Here is a 20,545-nt window from a genome sequence, read left to right on the forward strand (position 1 = left end):
TTACTCTTGTTTCCAATCTCACTAAAGTAATAAATAGATAAATAAATAATTTTAATTGCTATTCACTTTAAAACAGCGACCAGTTATTGAAATCAATTCTTACAAAATGTGTTTTTCCTTCCTTCCTCTTTAATGTACATTTTGCATTTCAAGTAATTTTTTCTAAATTTTGTATAAATATGGTGAATATCACTTTGAATACTTTTTGCATAAATTATATTTTATTTGTAATATTTTTTTTCACTATGACGATTTGGTTTGGCAAATAATACATAGTACGCTTTCATTCATTTTATTCCTGCCAACTCTTAGTACACCACACATAGCTACAAATTTTCCCAACCGAGACATAAGATAAATTATGAAAGGGGAGTGGGCGGCGCTACTGTTCGAGTACATTTTAGACATGTCGTCCCAGCAACCAAATACGATGACGTCATAGCTGGGATTTTCTGACAAAAACATAGATAGATGAGTTTCCCAAAATAGAACACAGACCCCAAATGTGCACTCTTTATTAAAAATGTGTCTCATGCAATTAGTTTGGGTGAAAAAAGGACTAAAACAGAAAAGGGAAAGAATAAATGTGTATAAATTCATTCATGTACAAGTTCATAAAAAAGCATTAATTTAAACCAGTAAAGCCTATTTCTCAAAGTTTGTTCCGCTGTTACAGATACAAAAACAATCCGTTTCAACATTTAATAACATAATACTTGAGCGGAACATTGGATGCAGATCTGTAGCGCTTATTTCCCTTTTTTACAATTGAAAGTCCGCGTTTGTAAATTGAAATTCAAAGAAAAGCAAGTCGCGCACACAACAGAGTATGTGTATCACGTGATATAGGCTACTGCACAACTTCATTTATCTTCGAACTCGAAGATAATGAGTCATTTAATGAACTATTAAATCTTTACAGTTCATCAATGTAGCCATATAATAATAATACTACTATTGTCTACTAGTTCTAAGATTTGGAGCATGTCTATAATACTATATTATTGTTAATGACAATAAAAATGGATTAAAATTTAAAGAGGTCTAGATTCTACGTCCTGTGAGAAATTCCAGTTATAAACGGAAGGCTTTTAAAATTATGGGATGGAAATAGATCTAGATTTCTATCTAACGTTTAGTAAATTAATAGACTACCGATTAAATTATTTTTTTTACCCAATAGCTCCTTTTTCCGATTAAAAAAAAATCCTTAAATCCTAAGCAAAAAAGTCATCACCCTCTCGGTCTCGTTCTACACAAGACATGGTTAGCTCTTCTTATAGGAAGTTAAAAAAAAATGTAGCAGACGTAACATCGCTACTGGATCGCACCATTCATAGTAATCATAGCTCTAGTTCTCATACTGCGATAGGAGCTAGATCTAGATTTGTAAAGCTCGACTCTAAAATGGATCTGTCATGTTTAACAAAGTCCTAGATTAGATGGAATCTAGATAAAGAATAAAAAGTAAAGTAGCAATTATTAAAACACTGAACCATAATCTAAATCTTCAAATACTAACACAAAACCTAATAAAATTAAAAATACTCGGTTTGAAAAGACTAGAGTCTAGAGTAGTCAGTAGACTAGACAGACTTCGACACAAAGTGTGACAATGTCACAAAGTCGTGAAAGAGAATCAAAGATAAAAGTAAAAGCGCATTTCGTGTAAATCTAGATCTAAGACAAATTTGTACAAATACTAATTCTTTCATAGTCACAGCCTAGGCTAGTGTATTTCATAAGATAAATGATAAGTTTACAAATGAGATTGAACTAATTTAAACCACTGGCACTCTTGAGTTAAAAGTAGTGAGTTCGAAATCCGCGTATAAACACCGGAAGTAGTATTCCATTTTTCATATAAAACCTGCATAGGTCCATAAACGTTGGTATTTTGAATTTCATAGTAAAATTACATTTTTATTTTTTTTTTGTACAAAATTTGTGCTCAATGTGCTCTAGAATGTTAATATTTTCAAATGGCATGTCCCGATTATTCCAGTGTTGGCTTGTTTTTATTAAAATGAAGATCAAATGACTGCATATTTTTGTTTTTATGTTTGTCAATTGAAATAATCCGTGTTTCATCCTTTTTAAAAGAGGCTCATCTGGGTAATTACTTAAAGATTCGTAATTGATAACTTAGAAGCATATTTTCAATCAGATTTAATTAGAAAAACGTCTTCGAGTGAAGTCCTCTCGATTCACTCAAATATGTGACCAATTATCGATAGTTGACATTTTTCAGCACTGAACACTATATTTTTGGACAAGTTGGCAGAAACAAAATTATCCATGAAAACAAGAGCTTTGCTAAAACATATATATACATCCATCACTGTCAGTACGTATTTAAATCTATCTCAATCGGCCCCCTATTTATAACCATCTATGATTTGAATAATTTCTTTTTAAAAGCAATTGATTAATCTAAATATAAAATTAATTATTTTTACATAAGGTTAAATAATTTTCTAATTATTCCAATTCAATACAATATATGATTTAATGTAATCTATACAATTTTAAAAAATTCTTAATCTTTTAAATAAGTTTGTACCACTAGTCATTTGTAATGTTCATAGAATTTAAGCTTTGTTTGCATCATATAATTATCAACTACTCTAGTTAGGTTATTATTATTTCACTATAATTTTTTTTACTATTATTATTATTATATTTTATTACTATTAATTTTAAGATTTTTTGATTAAAATATTATATAGCTATTATTGTTAAATACAAAAATATAAGAAATTGAATTACATTTTTAAAGGCAATACTAAGGTTTGTTTTTCACATTTAGGTGAAACATCAAGGACACTTTACACTGCATTAAAAATTGCTAGATGCACCAGAGTTTCTATTTAACTCTCAGATTAATGCTTTTAGTTGTCCTCTAAATTAATTATCAAATCATGATATCTCTACTGTTAGTAAACTCCACTCAATTTTTAAATCAAACTATACCTCAGTATACACTGGGCATATTAATGAGTTTCTCATTACAAAGGGATTTATCAGGCCCATTAGTATGTATAAAAAAATGTGCTTCACCACAATACTTGGGCTGAAAGAATCTTAGGTTTTTTAATTTATTATCATGAAAAGCACCAAATGCTAAAATGGCTATTTTTAGATGGTAAGACAAAAGTCAATGGCAACAACGCTTGCATTATCTTTGCACTAAAAAAGAAATGAGCAAGACATAAATTTTCTTTTTGTTTACCAAGAAAAAGATGTGGGGAAATTATTATTGCACTAAAAAAGAGATGAGCAAGAGATAAATTTTCTTTTTGTTTACCAAGAAAAAGATGTGGGGAAATTATTATGGATTAATTAATTTAGTGTGGACAGATGAGCAAGAAATGAAATGGCAAATGAAATAAAAGCTGCTTTGAAAGATGTTGGTGTGCCTATTCTTAAAGAAAATATATTGTTTACAACAGCAAATAATCTAAGAATCTGTGAGATTACCCATAGCCTATTAGAAAAATTATGGATGATGCTGAGATTATAATTATTCTTTAATTGTGATAATATTTTACATTTCCTTAAATGTATTTTAATTTTATTTGATTGATTTGCTGATGTCTGTTATGATTGTAAATATGCTATTTTATTTCCAAAAAAACAACAAACATTTGTTGCAATAAAAAAAATCTATTTTGATTAATAATCAACCCATAAAATAGAATATCTAGACATTTTTCTTATATAAAATCATGCATTAGGTATTAATATTTAGAATGCATCTATTCTTTTCATAATATTAATTATGTTCTTCATTAACTTGTGTTGCAGATTTGATATAGATTTAAAAATTATTTACTTCATTCTTCAAAAATTACTTAAAATCAAAGCATTACTTTTCAATTTTTTAAATAATATTTTCAGCATAATAATTAATTCATACTTTAAAAGTATAGATACCAGACACTTAAATAAAAAAAAAATTCTCTTTCAAGATTTAAATCTTTCAAAATGAATTTTTAACAAACATAAGTACTTTTCAATTACAAATAGTGTTTTACTATATATTCATTAAGAGTACACTTATATTTCTTTAAATAATAATTATTAATCCTATCAATACATTCAAAATTGATTCAATGTTACATGCAATAAAGAGAAACTCAAAACAAAATTAGAAAAAAATTGAGGATCATTCTTGTCACAAAATTAGATAAATTGGCAGCACAAACAAAAAAATACTCTTGACCTATTTCCCAGTTTGATTCAACTTCCGGTAGTGAACAGAAATGACATGGATCTAAAAAATCAAGACTTCCCCCTCTCAAATAAAAATTAATATCTCCCCTTCCACTTGTCATACAAAGATAAATTTAGTATGGTTGGAAATATTTTTTCAAGCCCTATTCAACCATATAGGTTTTATTAGTATATTGTGAGTTTGAATTTTTTATCGAACTACCTATTAAAAGCCTACAACTACAGGGATGTTTTATTGTTTGTCCAACTGAGAGAATGCAAAAATAATAATCTGACCCTTTTCCCTTTTCTGGGTTTTCCCTTCAAAAATATATAGATTGTTGAAATCAACTAAATAATTAAAATAATAAGTCTCTTCTATGCCATAATAATTTTGTATGTTGTTCTTATTGTTGAATATAAAATTGTTTGGCTTACTTTTTATTGCTTCTTTTTTTTTTTTTGGCCATTTTCTGTTCAAATATTTTAGTAGAATTTTTAGTTAAAATTTATTAGCTGACATGGGCATAATTAAATATTACTTTTATCTAATTGCATTTAAATTATCTAGAAAAATCTAGATTTAGAACCTCATTGTAAAACATTTTAGTGTTTTAAAAAATAATTGAAATTTTACTGAGCAGCAAATTACCTTCAGTATACCTACTCTAGTATAGAAATGTTAACATACTGTGTTTTACATATTTAGCTTACCATTGAAAAATAAAAGTTTATAGTATTGATGGTGATTGCATTTTCATTTTGTATTGTTAGTTTGTTTAAGCATCACTGTACTTTTGCAGATTGTTCAGCACTTTTATTAACTTTAGTTAAAATGTAAAAAGAATTTTACCTAATAACATCATAAATTGGTTTAATGCCTTGATTGTGTATTATCTTTCATTATTCCTTACAAGTTTACATTCATTTTTTTTTTAGGATTAAAAGTTATAGGGGGTAAAGTATCAGAAACAGGAAAATTAGGTGCCTTTATTACAAAAGTCAAGAAAGGAAGTATAGCAGACACAGTAGGTCATTTAAGACCAGGTCAGTCAGTGTTCATTTTATTTTTATTTGGATGATAATAATAGAGATATGACTTACATCGCTATATTTGTAGTGGTTTTAGTAGTGGTGTACACTTTTGTTTATTTTGTGTTTTTGGAATTAACTTCAGGATCTGTTCATGATGTTCCTTCAGATCTGAAGAAAATTACATCCTGGCACGGCAACAGCAGGCAACGAGAAATGGCAGCATGTAGGGTTTAAACCCAGGACCATTTAGACCACCAAACAACAGTCCAGAGAGCATACCAAACAGTGCTTGCCTTGTGTTTCTAGTTGGCATCTAAAAGTTTCAACATAATCCAGTCCTTAGATTTTAAAAATTAGTCTAAATTGACTATAAAATCAGAAGTCTGGATTTTATCAATTTGCTTTGACTAAAACTATTCAACTATCTTCTTTACCTTTCCCAACACCAACCTTGCTTTGTTTATGTCTAGTGATATTTCTCTGGCATACTTATCTAATAATAATTCCTAAAAGCACAATATTCATTTAATATCGTCAATATATAAATTTGGTTTTATGTCTTGTCTTTTGTTGTGTGGTATTTGCTTCAACTCATTACAATGGCATTCAGTTCCCTCCTTCCATCTTGCTCTGCCATCTCTAGCCGCCCTGCAGCAGGTTTAGGCTAGGATGTAATGTTCTTAATTTCTGAAGGAATGTTAAAATTTCAAAAAAACTTAATAAAGATGTAATATGCTTGATCCAGAATTATAACATTTAAACCTAATATTGTACTATTTAATGTTTTTTTTTGTATTAAAAAGTATTTTTGGAGTTTCTTAATATCTTTTAAATAAAAAAAACAAAACATTTTTAAAAACTTTCAGGTGATGAAGTAGTGGAATGGAATGGTCGATCACTTCAAGGTGCAACGTTTGAAGAAGTTTATGATATTATTTTAGAGTCCAAACAAGAGCCCCAGGTTGAACTGATAGTACATCGGAATGTCAAGTATGTTTGTTCGTGTTATAAATATATATTTAAATTTAGTGTTAGCTTTTAAAACTATATAGTTAATTGCATATAACGATATGCAAATCAATGCAGAAAAAAACACAAATTATGACCAATATCCAACAGGGCTATAAAAGTGACATTTGCACAGTCCACAGCAGCATTTGCGAAACTTAAAACAATCTGGAAAGACAAATGCATAGCCCTAGACACTAAAATAAGACTGATGCACTCCCTGGTCACTGATCATTCTTATATTCCTGGATGCTAACTGCACATCTAGAGAAAAGGATCATAGTTATCGAATTGTGATGCTATAGAAAGATCCATAGTATTACTTTACAAAGGCTGCATCATAATGAAAAGATCAGAAACAGGATTAATACAGCAATTGGACCCAATGATGACCTAACTACTGTCAAAAATGCAACTTAAACTCTATGGCCATATCACAAGATCCTCAGGGGTCGCAAAGACCTTCCTTCAGGGAACATTACCAGGAAAAAGAAGAAGAGGCAGACAGAGAAAGTGATGGGAACACAACATAAAAGAATGGACAGGCATGTCGTTGAAAAAAAAAATTATCCAAGGCAGAAGACAGATTTTGTAGGTGTCGCAATGGTTCAACAGACTAAGGGGTAGGCGAAGGTGGTGATCTTGTTTAATGTGTGTGTTTTGTTTTCCCAGGCATGGTGAGACACCACCTAGTGTGCAGCCTTCATTCACTGACCATGCCAGAGGTGAGTAGCTTAGATTTATTTTTTAATGAAATTTTTCAATTATCTCTGATTTAAAAGACAGAATTACAGCGTTTTCACTATTTAAGCTTTTTATATTTTAGTATAATTAACATTTAATATACATAAATTATTAAGCACCCTTGAGGAAAAGAGGGGTGAGGAGTTAGTGGAACTCAGGTTGTGCTGGTGCATGTGGTTATGTGGCAATTTTAGTACACTTATCAGCACCTGTTAGGGCTTTGAATAAGTGAGATGAAAGCTTCCAAAATAGGGCTCCACAGCCACATGAGGAAGTGTGCCCTGAGATGAACCATAGTCGTTCTACGACTGAAGGAGGCCAATAAAAGCAATAATAATAATCAGCACCTGTATTCTTGCACTTGGTAAATTTTGAGTGCTGGATGTCTCATCTTTCTTTGGTTGCATTTTTCCCTGATAGTAATGACATATTTAATAGTTTAAAAAATATTTTAATTGTAAGTTGTTCTTGCTAAAGAAAGGCTATTTTGGGAGATTATATTACAAAAATTGAGATTTGAACATCTTGTTAAATATGCCTCTGTATGTATTATGTAAAAATTACTGGACTATGTTAAATAATGTTGTAGGTTATTGGAGATAGCATTATGCTTAGAGGCTCTTGATAATTTACATTTTATAAAAGTTGTATAAGACTTGAAAACATGTACATATGTTCTCTAGATTATGGTCTCAAAGAGGCAATACCAGATAATCAAAGGTCTCGGAGGACTGTGGTTCCAGAACCTCAGCCAAGGTCAAGATTGCGCTCAAGGCCGCTTTCTCCTCCAATCACAGGAAAGTTGCAGGTCAGCATTTGTTAATGTCCATTCAGATTTTTCACCTCAGTCATGATGCCTTTAAAGTTTTAATGTTAGTTTTATTTATTTTGTTGGTCAAAAGATGTTGCTTAAAAATGCAAAACATATTTCTATCAGATTTTTATTGATGTAAAGACCTTTGAGATAAACTTCATCAGTTTTCATCATCCTGCTTACTGTTACATTTTTTTATACTCAGACATTGCTCTCCGTTAATCTCTTGTTTGCCAAAACATTAAAAAGAAATATGTCTTTATTAATGGCCATCTTCAATTGCGAAGCGGCAATGGATCATCTCATTGAAATGGGATGAAAGCCTGGGCATTAGGGATGTTTGGAATAATGTTGCCAACACGTCAGTTAACCCCTCTAGACTCGGTTAAAGAAATGGAAAGTGCCGATATAGTTTGGGGTGTCGCAGGCTCTGCCAGTGTGTAGCATTGAGTGCTTTAAACTGCCTAGGCTTGCTGGCACCTGATTTACCTCAGGGTTGACTCCTGAAGCCTTGACTCCAGAATTCTTTCCGATGATTGGGTATAGCTGCAAGGCAGCAGAGGTTTGAATTCAGAGTTTTCCTTCTCCTAGGTGGGTAGCCAGCAATGGCTATTGAGTCCCTCCTGCCCAAAGCTTACTGGTTTAGGCACCAGTTTCTCGCCTTTCCTCTTCTCCTGCTAGTGAAAACAGTTCCTTCAGACTCAGTATCTGAGCCACACCTGAAGGCCAGAAGTTGGACTGGTTGCAATAAATGTTTTTACAGAGCCATGCCAAAATACTATCCTAATAACAGCTGGCTGGTTGTTTGGTATGCAGTCTGGACTGTTGTCTTGATGGTCCTTGGTTCGGTTCTGCCCCTGCCTTCTCCTGCCATTCTGCAGGAGATTTGGGTTAGGATTTTATAATCTTTGATTCTGAAGGAACATCTGAAACATGTAAAAAGCAAACAAAGCAATAAACACAATAACACCTTTTGCTAAATCATAAACTTTTGTAGGATGCTTAGTTAATTATTAGATTATTGTTATGGCATATCAACACTGGGTGCTTTAGCTATTATTCAGATATCTTTGCCAGTTGGCATACATACACATATAAATCTTCTAAAGATTAAAAAGAAGTTCAAAGGGGAATAATTAAGAGTACTCAACTATGAATTTTTTTTTTTAGAAAAAATTTTTTTTAAAGCACAATGATAATATAAAATTTTAAAAAATGACAATGTTTGCTTTTCATTACAAACAAATTGACGACTTTCTTAAAGGTGTCTAAATATTTATTTATTTACAAGGTTAAACTATGGTATGATGTGCAGAGTTATCAGCTCATAGTCTCAATTATTAGTGCCATTGATCTCCCCTTGACTGAGAATGGAAAGTTCCGTAACCCTTATTGTAAAATGTATATGCTGCCAGACAGAAGGTAAGATAACCAGTATCTCTGAAAAGCTTTACCAACTTGTTACACACTGATAAATGTTTTAATTAACAGTTTAATTGCAATTCTTGTGGTTTGAGTGGATATTTTCTTGATACTTACGTACATGGTGACCAGGCCTCACTTAGTTGAATGATTTGTTAAGGAAGCATGAGAGATATTTTCTTGAGCTCATCCTGGAAACATTTTTGGGGCAAAAATGAGAAAATGGGAAATGACTACCAAACTGAAGAGTTGCTGTTATGTTCTATTAGTTCTAAATGTCATTGTACCTGGTGATTATGATAGAAAATTTCTTAAGTGCCCCTTCAGTTTAAAACAAAAAATTTGCTCATGTTGAGTCGGAATAATAATAATAAAAATATATAAATATATATATATACACGCAAGAAATTCTCATATATGAATACTTGCATTTGTTTATACATGTATATGTAGACTGAAGATGACTATACTTGCCGTCCTACTTTGTCTAGTAGTTGATTCTGATATATAAATAAAAGAAGAACTTTAGATCCAAGGGCTTAACTTAAAAGTTACATTTTATAGAACAAATTCTAATCTCATTCTTTTTCCCTTTCAAGACACTTGTGTGTGCTTAAGTGGCAAAAATATTTGTATAATTTTAATCACAATGATGAAGTCATCTTTTGCAAATTTATTTGTTTTACATTAAATTCTCCCAAGCACTCTTTTATTTGACCTCTGTCCCAATCATCTTTGAATTTTTTACAGCACTGTTTCATGGGATGACGTAATAAAAACATTTTTTTAAATGAACAGTATAATTTTATAAACAACTGAAGGGGAATGAAGACTTCTGGATATTTAAGAAAGCATATTCCTATTATTTGATGAAATAATAATTTTTTTTTGTTGATAATACTCTTTTAAAGAGAAACAACAGATTTCCAAAAAGCTAAATCTGAGAAACTTCTTTTTTAAAAGCTGTTACTGTTCTGTTGTCACAGATTAATAATAAATTACTGTAGACGTTACTAATTAATAATGATAATAACGAGACTGTCTTTATCAAGGTAGACATATATAACTCTCTTTTTATTTTTATTTTTTTGCTTTTGCACAAAACATAAACAACAAACAATGTCGTAATATCATATAATATTAGTACAGTTACAAAGTAGTCTTTATGACTTTGTGTTTCTTATTTATTATCGTCAGAGATTACATACATAATCATTCTTTTTTATCCTAATGTATAACTGATATGTTGTTGTTTTTTTAAATAATAAATAGTGAAAAGAGCAAAAGGCGAACAAAGACAGTAGCCAGCACTATTGACCCCACTTGGAACCAGACGTTCATATATTGTCCAGTGAAAGAGTCAGATATGCATGAACGGCTGCTGGAGATTACAGTTTGGGATTATGACCGAGTTGGAGCCTCTGAGTTTCTGGGAGAGGTAATTGTCAGGTCGTAGTTTAATAATACTAGTACAAGACACAAAATAGAGCAGTGAGATTCATAACAAACGAATATTCACACTTAACCAGAGTAACACCTTTAGTAAAAATCACTAAATTTAGAAAGCCTTCAGGACAGAAGACTCAAAAGTAAAGTAGCAACTATACATAAAACACTGAACCATAATCTTTAAATTCAAAAACAAAATTTAATAAAATACTCTGAAAGACACAAAGATAAAGGCACATTCCTCGTCCCATATGCTAGGACAAATTTTTACAAATACTCCTTCTTCCCTAGTGCTATTAGAGCATGGAATGGGTTGCCTGAGCTAGCCAGGAAAACCAGTGACTTGGCAGAATTTAAGTCATTGGTTAACATGCATGACTAAATGCATAACGCGTAGGACGTAATCATCTTCTTTTTTGAAGTAATGTCTGTATTATATAAGATAAGAAGAAGATAATAGTTTACATTAGTCCACTGGAGACTGATAAATGGGCCCAGACATAAAATACATCTGTCCTAATATTTACTATTCCTTTATGGTGATGGTTAACCTTAGGCCACAGAAACAGATGACCTTTACATCATCTGCCCAATAGATCCCAAGGTCTGATAGGAGGTACTTTGGTTTACTTTTTATGGTGATGGTTAACCGTAGGCCACAAAAACAGATGACCTTTACATCATCTGCCCAATAGATCCCAAGGTCTGATAGAAGGTACTTTACTTTACTTTTTATGGTGATGGTGGCGAATGGAACAAAAGCAGCTGTAGTAAAATTTCTGCGATCTAAATGGGGTAAACATCTTAAGGAGCTGAAACTACAAGAGATCATGGAAATAAATAACCATAAGAGTCCTACAAATGGGACATTTATGCTTAACTATTGTGATATTAAAAAATACATGCATTTGAAATGTTTGATAATGCACCATTAAGACTATTAACTAAAATATGCACCTGACCATAATGTATTTTCACTTGAAAACTTAATGTGATTCTCTCTTTCCATGATAGAAAATCTTTGGAAATCTGTATATCTTTTGTTGTTGGTCCATAATGCAGACAGCTCAGACAATTGAATAAAATTTTAATATTATCCTTATTTTAAAAATTTATGTCACTTAAATCTTATATAGTAGAAGATTTTTCTCATATATGAATACAAACCCCATAAAAAATGCATTTATCTATCAATGTTTCTCACCCATAGTACATTTTCCAACTTCAGTATTAAAAAACTTGTTTTTCTAGATAGCTGTCAGTAGTAATAGTTTTACAATCTTTTTTATACTAAAAAACGTTTGTCCATTAACTTATTGTGTCATGAGAACTTCATTTCAATTGCCTTTATGTCTGCAGGTGTTAATAGACTTAACTACAGCCAATCTTAATGACGAACCTTACTGGTATCAACTTGATCACCACGACAACGCAAGCATTCCACTGCCAGCTTCCTCACCACGCACAGTAAGTATAAATAAACAAGTTGTGCAGGAGTTTATTTTTGTTAAGAAACTTAATTGTGAATGGTAATATTTTCAATATATTCGGGAGAGGGGGGGTATCAGGTATGTATGACAATGCAATGGTTGCCTGGGTGCGCAGTATGCACACTGGACTATCATTCTGTTGTCTCGATGGTCCCAGGTTCATACCATGCCCACAGCCATCAATCCCCCCCCCCCCCCCCATCATCCTGAAGGAGGTTTAGGTTAGGATCTAAATTATCTTCGACTCTAAAGGAACATTGGAAACGTGTAAAACATTTTACAGACCGTGGTTTCCATCCCGTTGTGAAGTCCAAGAAACTGAGAGAGTAGACTGTGTGGTGAACACTTCTGGATGAGGGTACTTTCCCGATCTCATTTTGGCGACCTCATTCATGGAAACATCTGTTAGGGTAGAAGGATAGGCTAATGGGAAAAGAAACATTTCTTCCAGTGGGCTTCCTCAACATGTTCTAGCAAAAATACAATGGTAAACTATCCCATGCACCATCCAATTCACAATGGTAAACTATCCAATCCACTATCCCATCCACAATTGTAAACTATCCCATCCACTATCCCATCCACAATTGTAAACTATCCCATCCACTATCCCATCCACAATTGTAAACTATCCCATCCACTATCCCATCCACAATTGTAAACTATCCCATCCACTATCCCATCCACAATTGTAAACTATCCCATCCACTATCCCATCCACAATTGTAAACTATCCCATCCACTATCCCATCCACAATTGTAAACTATCCCTTCCACCTTCCCATCCACAATGGTAAACTATCCCATCCACCTGGCCATTTTTTCACAGGGCCATACACTTTGTGGCTTTCATGGCTAGAAAAGTTTCCCTTTCAGTATTTAAGTATAATTTTTTATTCACAGAAAAGATAACTTTTTTTTCTTTGCTTTACAAGTTTCTAGCATTTCTTTAAAATGAAGATTATTATACTGCAAGACAGCAGGCAATGGCTTTGGGGCAGGTTTGAACTGTGGATCATTTTGATGATAGTCCCAAGTGCATACTTTACATGACAACTATTTAAAACAACTTAAAAATATCATACTATTAAAAAAAAAAAAAAGTGCGTAAACCAAACCTAATAAAAGGATTATAAAATATGGAATAAACAGAGTAACAAATTCATTCAGTACTGGACATTTTGTCAGGATTATATAACATACTTTCATTTGTAAGTAAACTAGCATTTGTTTTACATCTAATTTGGACTCATTTGTAAGTAAACTGGACCTTTTTTTACTTGTATTTGAGATGGCAAGGATTTTAAAGGGAACCTTAATAACGTTCAGTTACTGTATTTTCTTTGTTTAAGATATCAATTCTTTTCTTTGTTTATGCCTCCAGAAAACTAGTCAAGATCCATATGATGTACGAAAAGACCACCTTTCACCACCAGTTAGCAGCAGGGGGCTTAGCGACAGTGACATGTCAGAATTGGACTTTGATGACAGCATAGGTGTTGTACCAGGTTAGTTACAGAATTAGCAAAATATTCTTGAAATAAAATACCAACAAACTTTTTAAAAAATGATATACACTTATTCTAATTTTGACTTATGGGAGAAAACTTCAAGGAAAAAATTGGGAATTCAGCAGCTAGTGAGTTCCCCAATTATCGTAAGTATTGATTTTAATGATTTAATTTATTTAATAAAATGTTGTTAAGATGCCAAGACATAGTAGCGAAAACAAGAATATTCTACATCAGTGTATCCCAAACTGTTTTCCTTGGAACCCTGGTATTTCACGAACTACTGGAATAATTAACTAGTAGACCACCATGTGAATTAATCTCTCAACAAAAAAAAATGAATGAGCAAAGTGTTCCGCTAAATACTCAGAATGTGAGAAGCTTGGGAGATACTGCTATACCAAAATTAAAACAGAAAAATGACTTATAATAATCAAATAAAGTTTGTAGTTTGTATATCATCACTAGAACACTTCATATCTTAAAGAACAGTGATGAAGATAACTTTAAACGATAGAAAGCTCTGGGAGTTGTACGCTTATTATGGCAAATGAATTTTGAATCTCAATTGATTCATTGTAAGATGGGTTCTGATTTATATCACTCTTAGTACCATTACTCATTTTAAGTACAATTTTAATGATTCTAATACACACAAGGGCAACAATTACATTTTTGTTTCTGAGGAAATGCAGAATTTATGCAAAATGCCCATTGGCTTTACAACACCACACAGTTCTGCTAGTTCTGCTTTCTTGTATCCACATGACTGAGCATTATAATGCATCACCCTTGAAGGCATTTTTTCTGTATGATTATTTTTTTTAGGGTCCCACATTTTCCATCTAATGTGTTTTGATAGTATAAAATATTTATTGAAAATAGAGCAATTCATATTCATTCACTATTTAGTAATTGTGGCTTAAGGAAAGAGGAAATGTTAATTTTTCACAATAAATCAGGTTTGATATGAATAAATTGTAACTTTTATAGAGCATTACTTTCATGCTTAGAGCATGCTCAGAGCGCTGTGGTCCAATTTCTTTTGTGGACCAATGTGGGGAGGTGTATCTTGGAGAAGGTTTAGAATGCTGCCTTTAGGCACTCAGTTAACACAACTCTGCTCGAGTCGGGTGCCAAACCTCTAGCCCCCCTTCATAGGTAGCCAAGACAAGCCATGTTCAAGCGTACTAAGCCTTTGGACCATGCTTCCCATATGTTGAAAAAGAAAGTGTTTCTCTTTCTTAATTTCTCAAATTAAAATATGCACTCTATCATAAACGTTTTTGAAAACATTCTTTTCAACCATAATATAAAACATAGCTTTGTGAAATGATCATATCTACAGCAATTCTGCATATAATTACATAATGGCTGATAGAGCTGCTCCACTTTACAATGTCTTTCCTACATCTCATCTTAATTGGATCTAGTGTTACTTTATTTTGATTAGCCAATACTCAGCCCATACAGTTTTGTTGTGGAAAACAAGAAGTTTTAGTCTACGATCTTTTTTAAAGGATTGTCAGTATTGTTATAAGAAAAGACAATAAAAATTTTTTTATATGATCTTCTTAGATCATATTGACATTTTAGTTAGAACATATCTGAGTGGCAGGCTACTTATAATAATAATTTTATTTATAAAGCGCTGTTAACAAACAAAATGTAGGCTCAAGGCGCTGTAACAACATTACAAACATAAACATGAGAGCTAAAATGACAGTTAATCTAAAAAAGTTTTAAACAGATAGGTCTTAATGTTCTTCTTAAAAGTAGTGTAGCATGTTGTCTGTCTGAGATCAATGGGGAGTGAGTTCCAAACCTTTGGTCCGTGAACTGAAAAAGCACGCAGACCGTAGCTTTTGAGGGAGAAACGTGGCACTACTAAAAGCGTTGAGTCCATTAAGCGCAGGGCTCTCTGGGGGACATATGGAGTAATCAGTTCGCTAAGGTACAAGGGCATCTCATTGTTATATATATATGTTATATATGAAATGAAAAAAAATTATTGAATTTCTCAAGCTGAAAATGGTTGAGAACCACTGGTCTGGATCATCATAATGTGTGTGTTTTGTGCAAATGTTGTCTTTAAACAAGTCTGACTTCATCAATTTAAATTGAAGTTTATTAAATTCATTGAAGCCTCAGAAGTTGGGACAAACTGAATGTTTTTTTTTTACTATATACTATATTTTTGAATATGTCAGTTGGGTTAAGCTGATATAAATAGCTTAAACAGTATTTGAAATATTTGTTGAAACCTAAAACCTTTAAATACCTAATACATTGAAATATAAGCTTCTTGTAAGTCATTCAAACATTGCAATCTTGATGGAGATATGCACAATTAATGGGTATTTAGTATTCAAAGAAATACAAACTATTTGTGCAAATAGTATTGTGTCATTGGCTATGTGATTTCCTATAGATGTTTTCATTCTTTTCATTCCTCACCATATTATTATACATCCCCTGTAAGGTTTTGATGTTTATAAATAACAAGCGGCACTTGCTTGAATCATCCAAGTGCTAGGCACATGTAGTTGAACTGCTCAATTTAATTTAGGTGGTCAAGGGAGTAGTCGAGGGGACGGCACTGCTAGTGTGAGCTCCTTGGGAAGTTCTTGCAGTCCAACCACCATGGGCTCAGAGGACTTGTCGGATACCAGTAGTGCTCGACAGGATGCGGATTCATCCACAGCAACCACAGCAACTCATAGAAGCCGTAGCAGCACAGGTATAGCTGCCCTCTAAAAAAAAACAAATTGTGTATGCCTACCCTATATATCTATCAGTAAAATAGCCTTGAACCTGCACTATTCGCTGATTTCACCGCAGTCCTCTCTGGATGTAGTTGCTACATTTATTTTGCCTCCACAGCCTGTAGACTGATATGATATTTGCCAATTATTGATTGTTACCCCATATATATTTAATATTTCTTTAGAGTGTTAGAAATTTCCTTGTTTGCAGTATACAATACAAACCTTGTGCAGTGATATCTAGATGTATGTATGTGCCTTGTGTAGAGTCATGTCTCGTGTGAGTGTGCATCCAACCTTCAATGATATGATCAGTGCAGTAGAGAGGCAGTTTTGTGCACATTAGGACACAAGCACTTTAACCCCTTGCTACCCACACCATTCAATTTATCCTTTATTTCCTACTGTATGAACCACATCTTAACTTGGATCTTCTTTTACCTCACTTATTTATATAGTTAGTCTACTTGAGTTGGCGGTTGACTATTTATGTTATATATTTTAGTACTTGGCAAATATGTTCTAATATTTACATTTAGATGTTTTGAAAAAATACTTTCAATATGTTTGTCAGTCTATTACTTAAGTGTAGATATTGTTTTTTTGTAAGTTCTTAAAAGATTATCTTGTTTAAGCTATTGTTTTATAAGTACCTTTTTAAATAAATATGGAAAGCCAAAATAATTTTTTTTAATAGGCAATTGTGTTATGTGTAAATGAAAGACTTTTTATCTTAGGTCAAAGATTTGAATAGATATATAAACTATAATTAGTATAGGTGTATATTTATTGTATAATGAACAATTAATGGATCTGAAATATATTGAGCTCATAGCATAGTGAAGAGATAAAAAAGTAGAAATGTTTTGATACACATTTAGATTTTAGCCCACACAACAGAATACCAACAAAAAATATTATATTATGCACATTACCTTTACCAGGTATTGTTCTTCTTTAAATTGTGTACATTAAAAAAAAAACGCATTTGGGCATTTTTCCCGGGTTTTAACTTGACTCATTTAGTTTGTTATTCTTTGTAACACAAATGTCAATGTTAAACCAATTCTGAGTTTTGAAATATTTTTGTAACAATTTGTTATTAGAAATTAAGATGTGTCCCTTCCAAATTAGTTGCTTTAATGCTGATCATGTAATATGTAATAGACACTATGATTTGAAGGCTCTTTTTAAATTATATGTTCTAGTGTCTTAGTCATTGTGAACAAGTCTTAACACTTTAAAAAATTATACAAAATGTTGTGAAAATTAATTACAGGGCAATGAAAATAGCTTTGTGTAATTATGTTATTCTCTTGTGAATACAAAAATGTAGAAAGTGATTTGCTATGTCATTTTTAGCAGCTTGTTTTATTGGTCTTCTTGATGTCCAGTGACATTACATTCTCTAGAGGTGTTTGGCTTCTCTGCTTACAATATTGTGCTGTGATCAATCTAGAGTTCTGATAGAACAAATCCTCTAAGCTTTTGTTACAACTTGTCAGTCTGTGGAAGTATTGTGGCTTGTTGTGCTCTCTCTTTATAGTGGTCAGTGTCAGCATGACTTAGACTAAACTCTCTATAGTGTTAATGGACTCGAAAACACTAGCCTATATTTTAATATAATCATCATTTCTGATTCTATTATACTGGTCTAGGTCTAGGTCACTAGTATGGAAATAACATGACCAATTCTACAATTTGCACTGTGGAAAATATGTATTATGAGTCAGATTTTGCTCATTATTAAAAACCTTTGATTGGTTTTCAGTGACAATATTTAAATAAGCTTCTAAATAAAATGTAGACTGACTGGAGTTTCAGGTCTCTTCTTACTTCTATTGCATAAAAAAAAAATAAAAAAAAAGAAAAGAAGACTGATTAAATAAGCCATTGTTCACTGATAAAAATTTGGAATTGTGGTTTCAATTAATTCTGCCAAACACATCCTCATGGAAGCTAAGGTCATTGAAGATTATGCTTGTTATTTAGTTTAAAACCCATTTTGAATGGACTGTAATTTACCAAGCTTTAAAGAAAAAGAGTTGTCAACTTTGGACATTTTTGTAGAGATCTTTTTTTTCATTATTTTGTTTTCTCTTATTGAGCAGTATATTGTTTAATAATAGTTCATAGTATGGTTTTCAACATAATTGTTTAGTTTGTAGAATTTAGTTAGTTAATGCCTGGTAGAAAAAAAAAAGACTTAGTCATAGTTCAGTGTTTCCCAAATATTGTGGACTCACTACACGTGAGTCTCGAGTCACTGTTATAGGCAATGACACAATATTAGATTCTAGTTATTGGTTGCAAGCTATTTGTTCTACCAGTAATCAGAAAAATTGTCTCTATTGGTTCAACTTGCTTTTTGTGTACATTCTAACAATTATAGGAGAATTTATGCAAAAATTATTTAATTAACAATACATTTTTCTTCAATGTTTGTTAAAATTCTTAAATAAAATGCTGAATCCTGTTTCATAGTAGTACTTTATTTTATACAAATGTTTAAGAAAGGCACACAACATTTGGAAAATTTTTTATTGTTTATTTTAATGTGTGTAAAATATTGGAAAGAATCTTTATTCCATATAACTTATGAAAATATTTTAATTCTGTAATAATTTTTTAAAATGTCCTTTTTTTTGTTTTCTATGTGCATTGAGGTAAAAATTATTTTTGCCATATATTATATATCTATAAACTAATTTGTCTAATTTCAGTTGTGGCCAGGGATGAACTCAGTACCAGACAGCGCCACCAGTCAGCAGCAGATAAACTGGAAGTCCCAGACCTGGGTGGAGCTGGTCAGAGGTCAAGATCACCTTCTCGAGAAGGATCTGCAAAGAATTCCAGGTCCCGATCAAGATCACCAGCTCACATGCACATGATGGATGCCTCCAGGTCACTGTCTCCCCCTGATATGAGGTACTTGTAACAGTAGTTAGGGTAGGATTGATGTTGATGTTCAACAAACAGTATATGCGTTTAACTAAAATTCCTTATCAAATGATTTCTATGCAAAGGGATAGAGAGAAATAGCTGAGTGGGTAGCAACTTTCTGACCATAGCTAATGCCCACGCTTTCATCTCATAGCTATAAGATGAGCAATAGTTCTCCTATGACAAGGCTTTTAAATTTCACATCTAACATGAAAACAAATTTGAGATAGTCCCAACATCATTGTGAATACTGAAATCTAATATATGAAATGCCTCTACACTCAAAGCTTTTTGCTTAGTGTAAACAAAGACTATTGCTCTAATGATGTTTTTTTTTCCTTTTATACAGTCTGAAGACAAATAGTTGTTTTTTTACAACTAATGAATTTTGCTTGACTTAGAGCTCAACAACATTTGCTAACCCTCAGTAATTTTAAATATCATGAGGACTGGGTAGATTCAGTGAAAAAAATCAGAAAATCAAGATTTATGTCATTTCATTGAGAGCCAATCATTTTGAAAGTCAATAGCATGATGACTTGACCCAACTTTGAAGTCATTTGATTTAAATTCACTCAGAAAAGTCTTTTAAATGTGACACACCATTTTGATAAATGGAGTCTTATTATCAAGTAAATAACTTTTAATTAAATGTTTCACTTTCTTTTATTCTAAGTCTGCTTGCAAAGAGAAAAAAAATTGTTTTCATAAAACTATACTATGTCTTTAGAATTAGTTTGTGTCAAACTTTCTGTCATTGTCAATGACCTGTGCACAAAAGTAGTGTCTAAGTGAAAAGAAAATATGATAATTATTGATAAAAGGTCTCTTGACAAATCCTTTTCTCTGAATCACTTTCTAGAGTGTTACGAAAGTAATTCTATCCATTATTTTCTATAATAATGTTGGACACAGTCTGAAATCTATGGATCACAGCTAGTTCTACCATTTGATAATCTTCACCTTTGGGACATGTGGGAAAGCCAGTATTCGAGAGGTTTCATTGCTTCTTTTGTGCACTTAGCAAACAGAATTCAGCTCCAGTCAATCTCTATCTGAATTAAATATTATTGGTCTACGTACTAATTCAATCCCAAGAGCACTTATTTGGTAGCCAAGTAGCTACACAGCCTATACATAATTACAGCT

At 32.1% G+C, this 20,545-nt stretch overlaps 1 protein-coding gene across 1 annotated transcript in view; it reads left to right on the plus strand.

Annotated features, from left to right (window-relative positions):
• Nucleotides 1–20,545, plus strand: part of LOC106055885 (regulating synaptic membrane exocytosis protein 2-like) — a 126,684-nt gene that overhangs the window by 93,372 nt on the left and 12,767 nt on the right. Inside the window, exons 10-18 of the mRNA XM_056015929.1 lie at nucleotides 5,155–5,262; nucleotides 6,117–6,240; nucleotides 6,931–6,983; nucleotides 7,686–7,810; nucleotides 9,108–9,238; nucleotides 10,511–10,676; nucleotides 12,047–12,154; nucleotides 13,562–13,685; nucleotides 19,177–19,381. Coding sequence (XP_055871904.1) covers nucleotides 5,155–5,262; nucleotides 6,117–6,240; nucleotides 6,931–6,983; nucleotides 7,686–7,810; nucleotides 9,108–9,238; nucleotides 10,511–10,676; nucleotides 12,047–12,154; nucleotides 13,562–13,685; nucleotides 19,177–19,381 — 1,144 coding nt within the window. The remainder of the gene's footprint in view (nucleotides 1–5,154; nucleotides 5,263–6,116; nucleotides 6,241–6,930; nucleotides 6,984–7,685; nucleotides 7,811–9,107; nucleotides 9,239–10,510; nucleotides 10,677–12,046; nucleotides 12,155–13,561; nucleotides 13,686–19,176; nucleotides 19,382–20,545) is intronic.

Source organism: Biomphalaria glabrata, chromosome 17 (genome assembly GCF_947242115.1).
Source record: "Biomphalaria glabrata chromosome 17, xgBioGlab47.1, whole genome shotgun sequence".
NCBI classification, from domain to species: domain Eukaryota; kingdom Metazoa; phylum Mollusca; class Gastropoda; family Planorbidae; genus Biomphalaria; species Biomphalaria glabrata.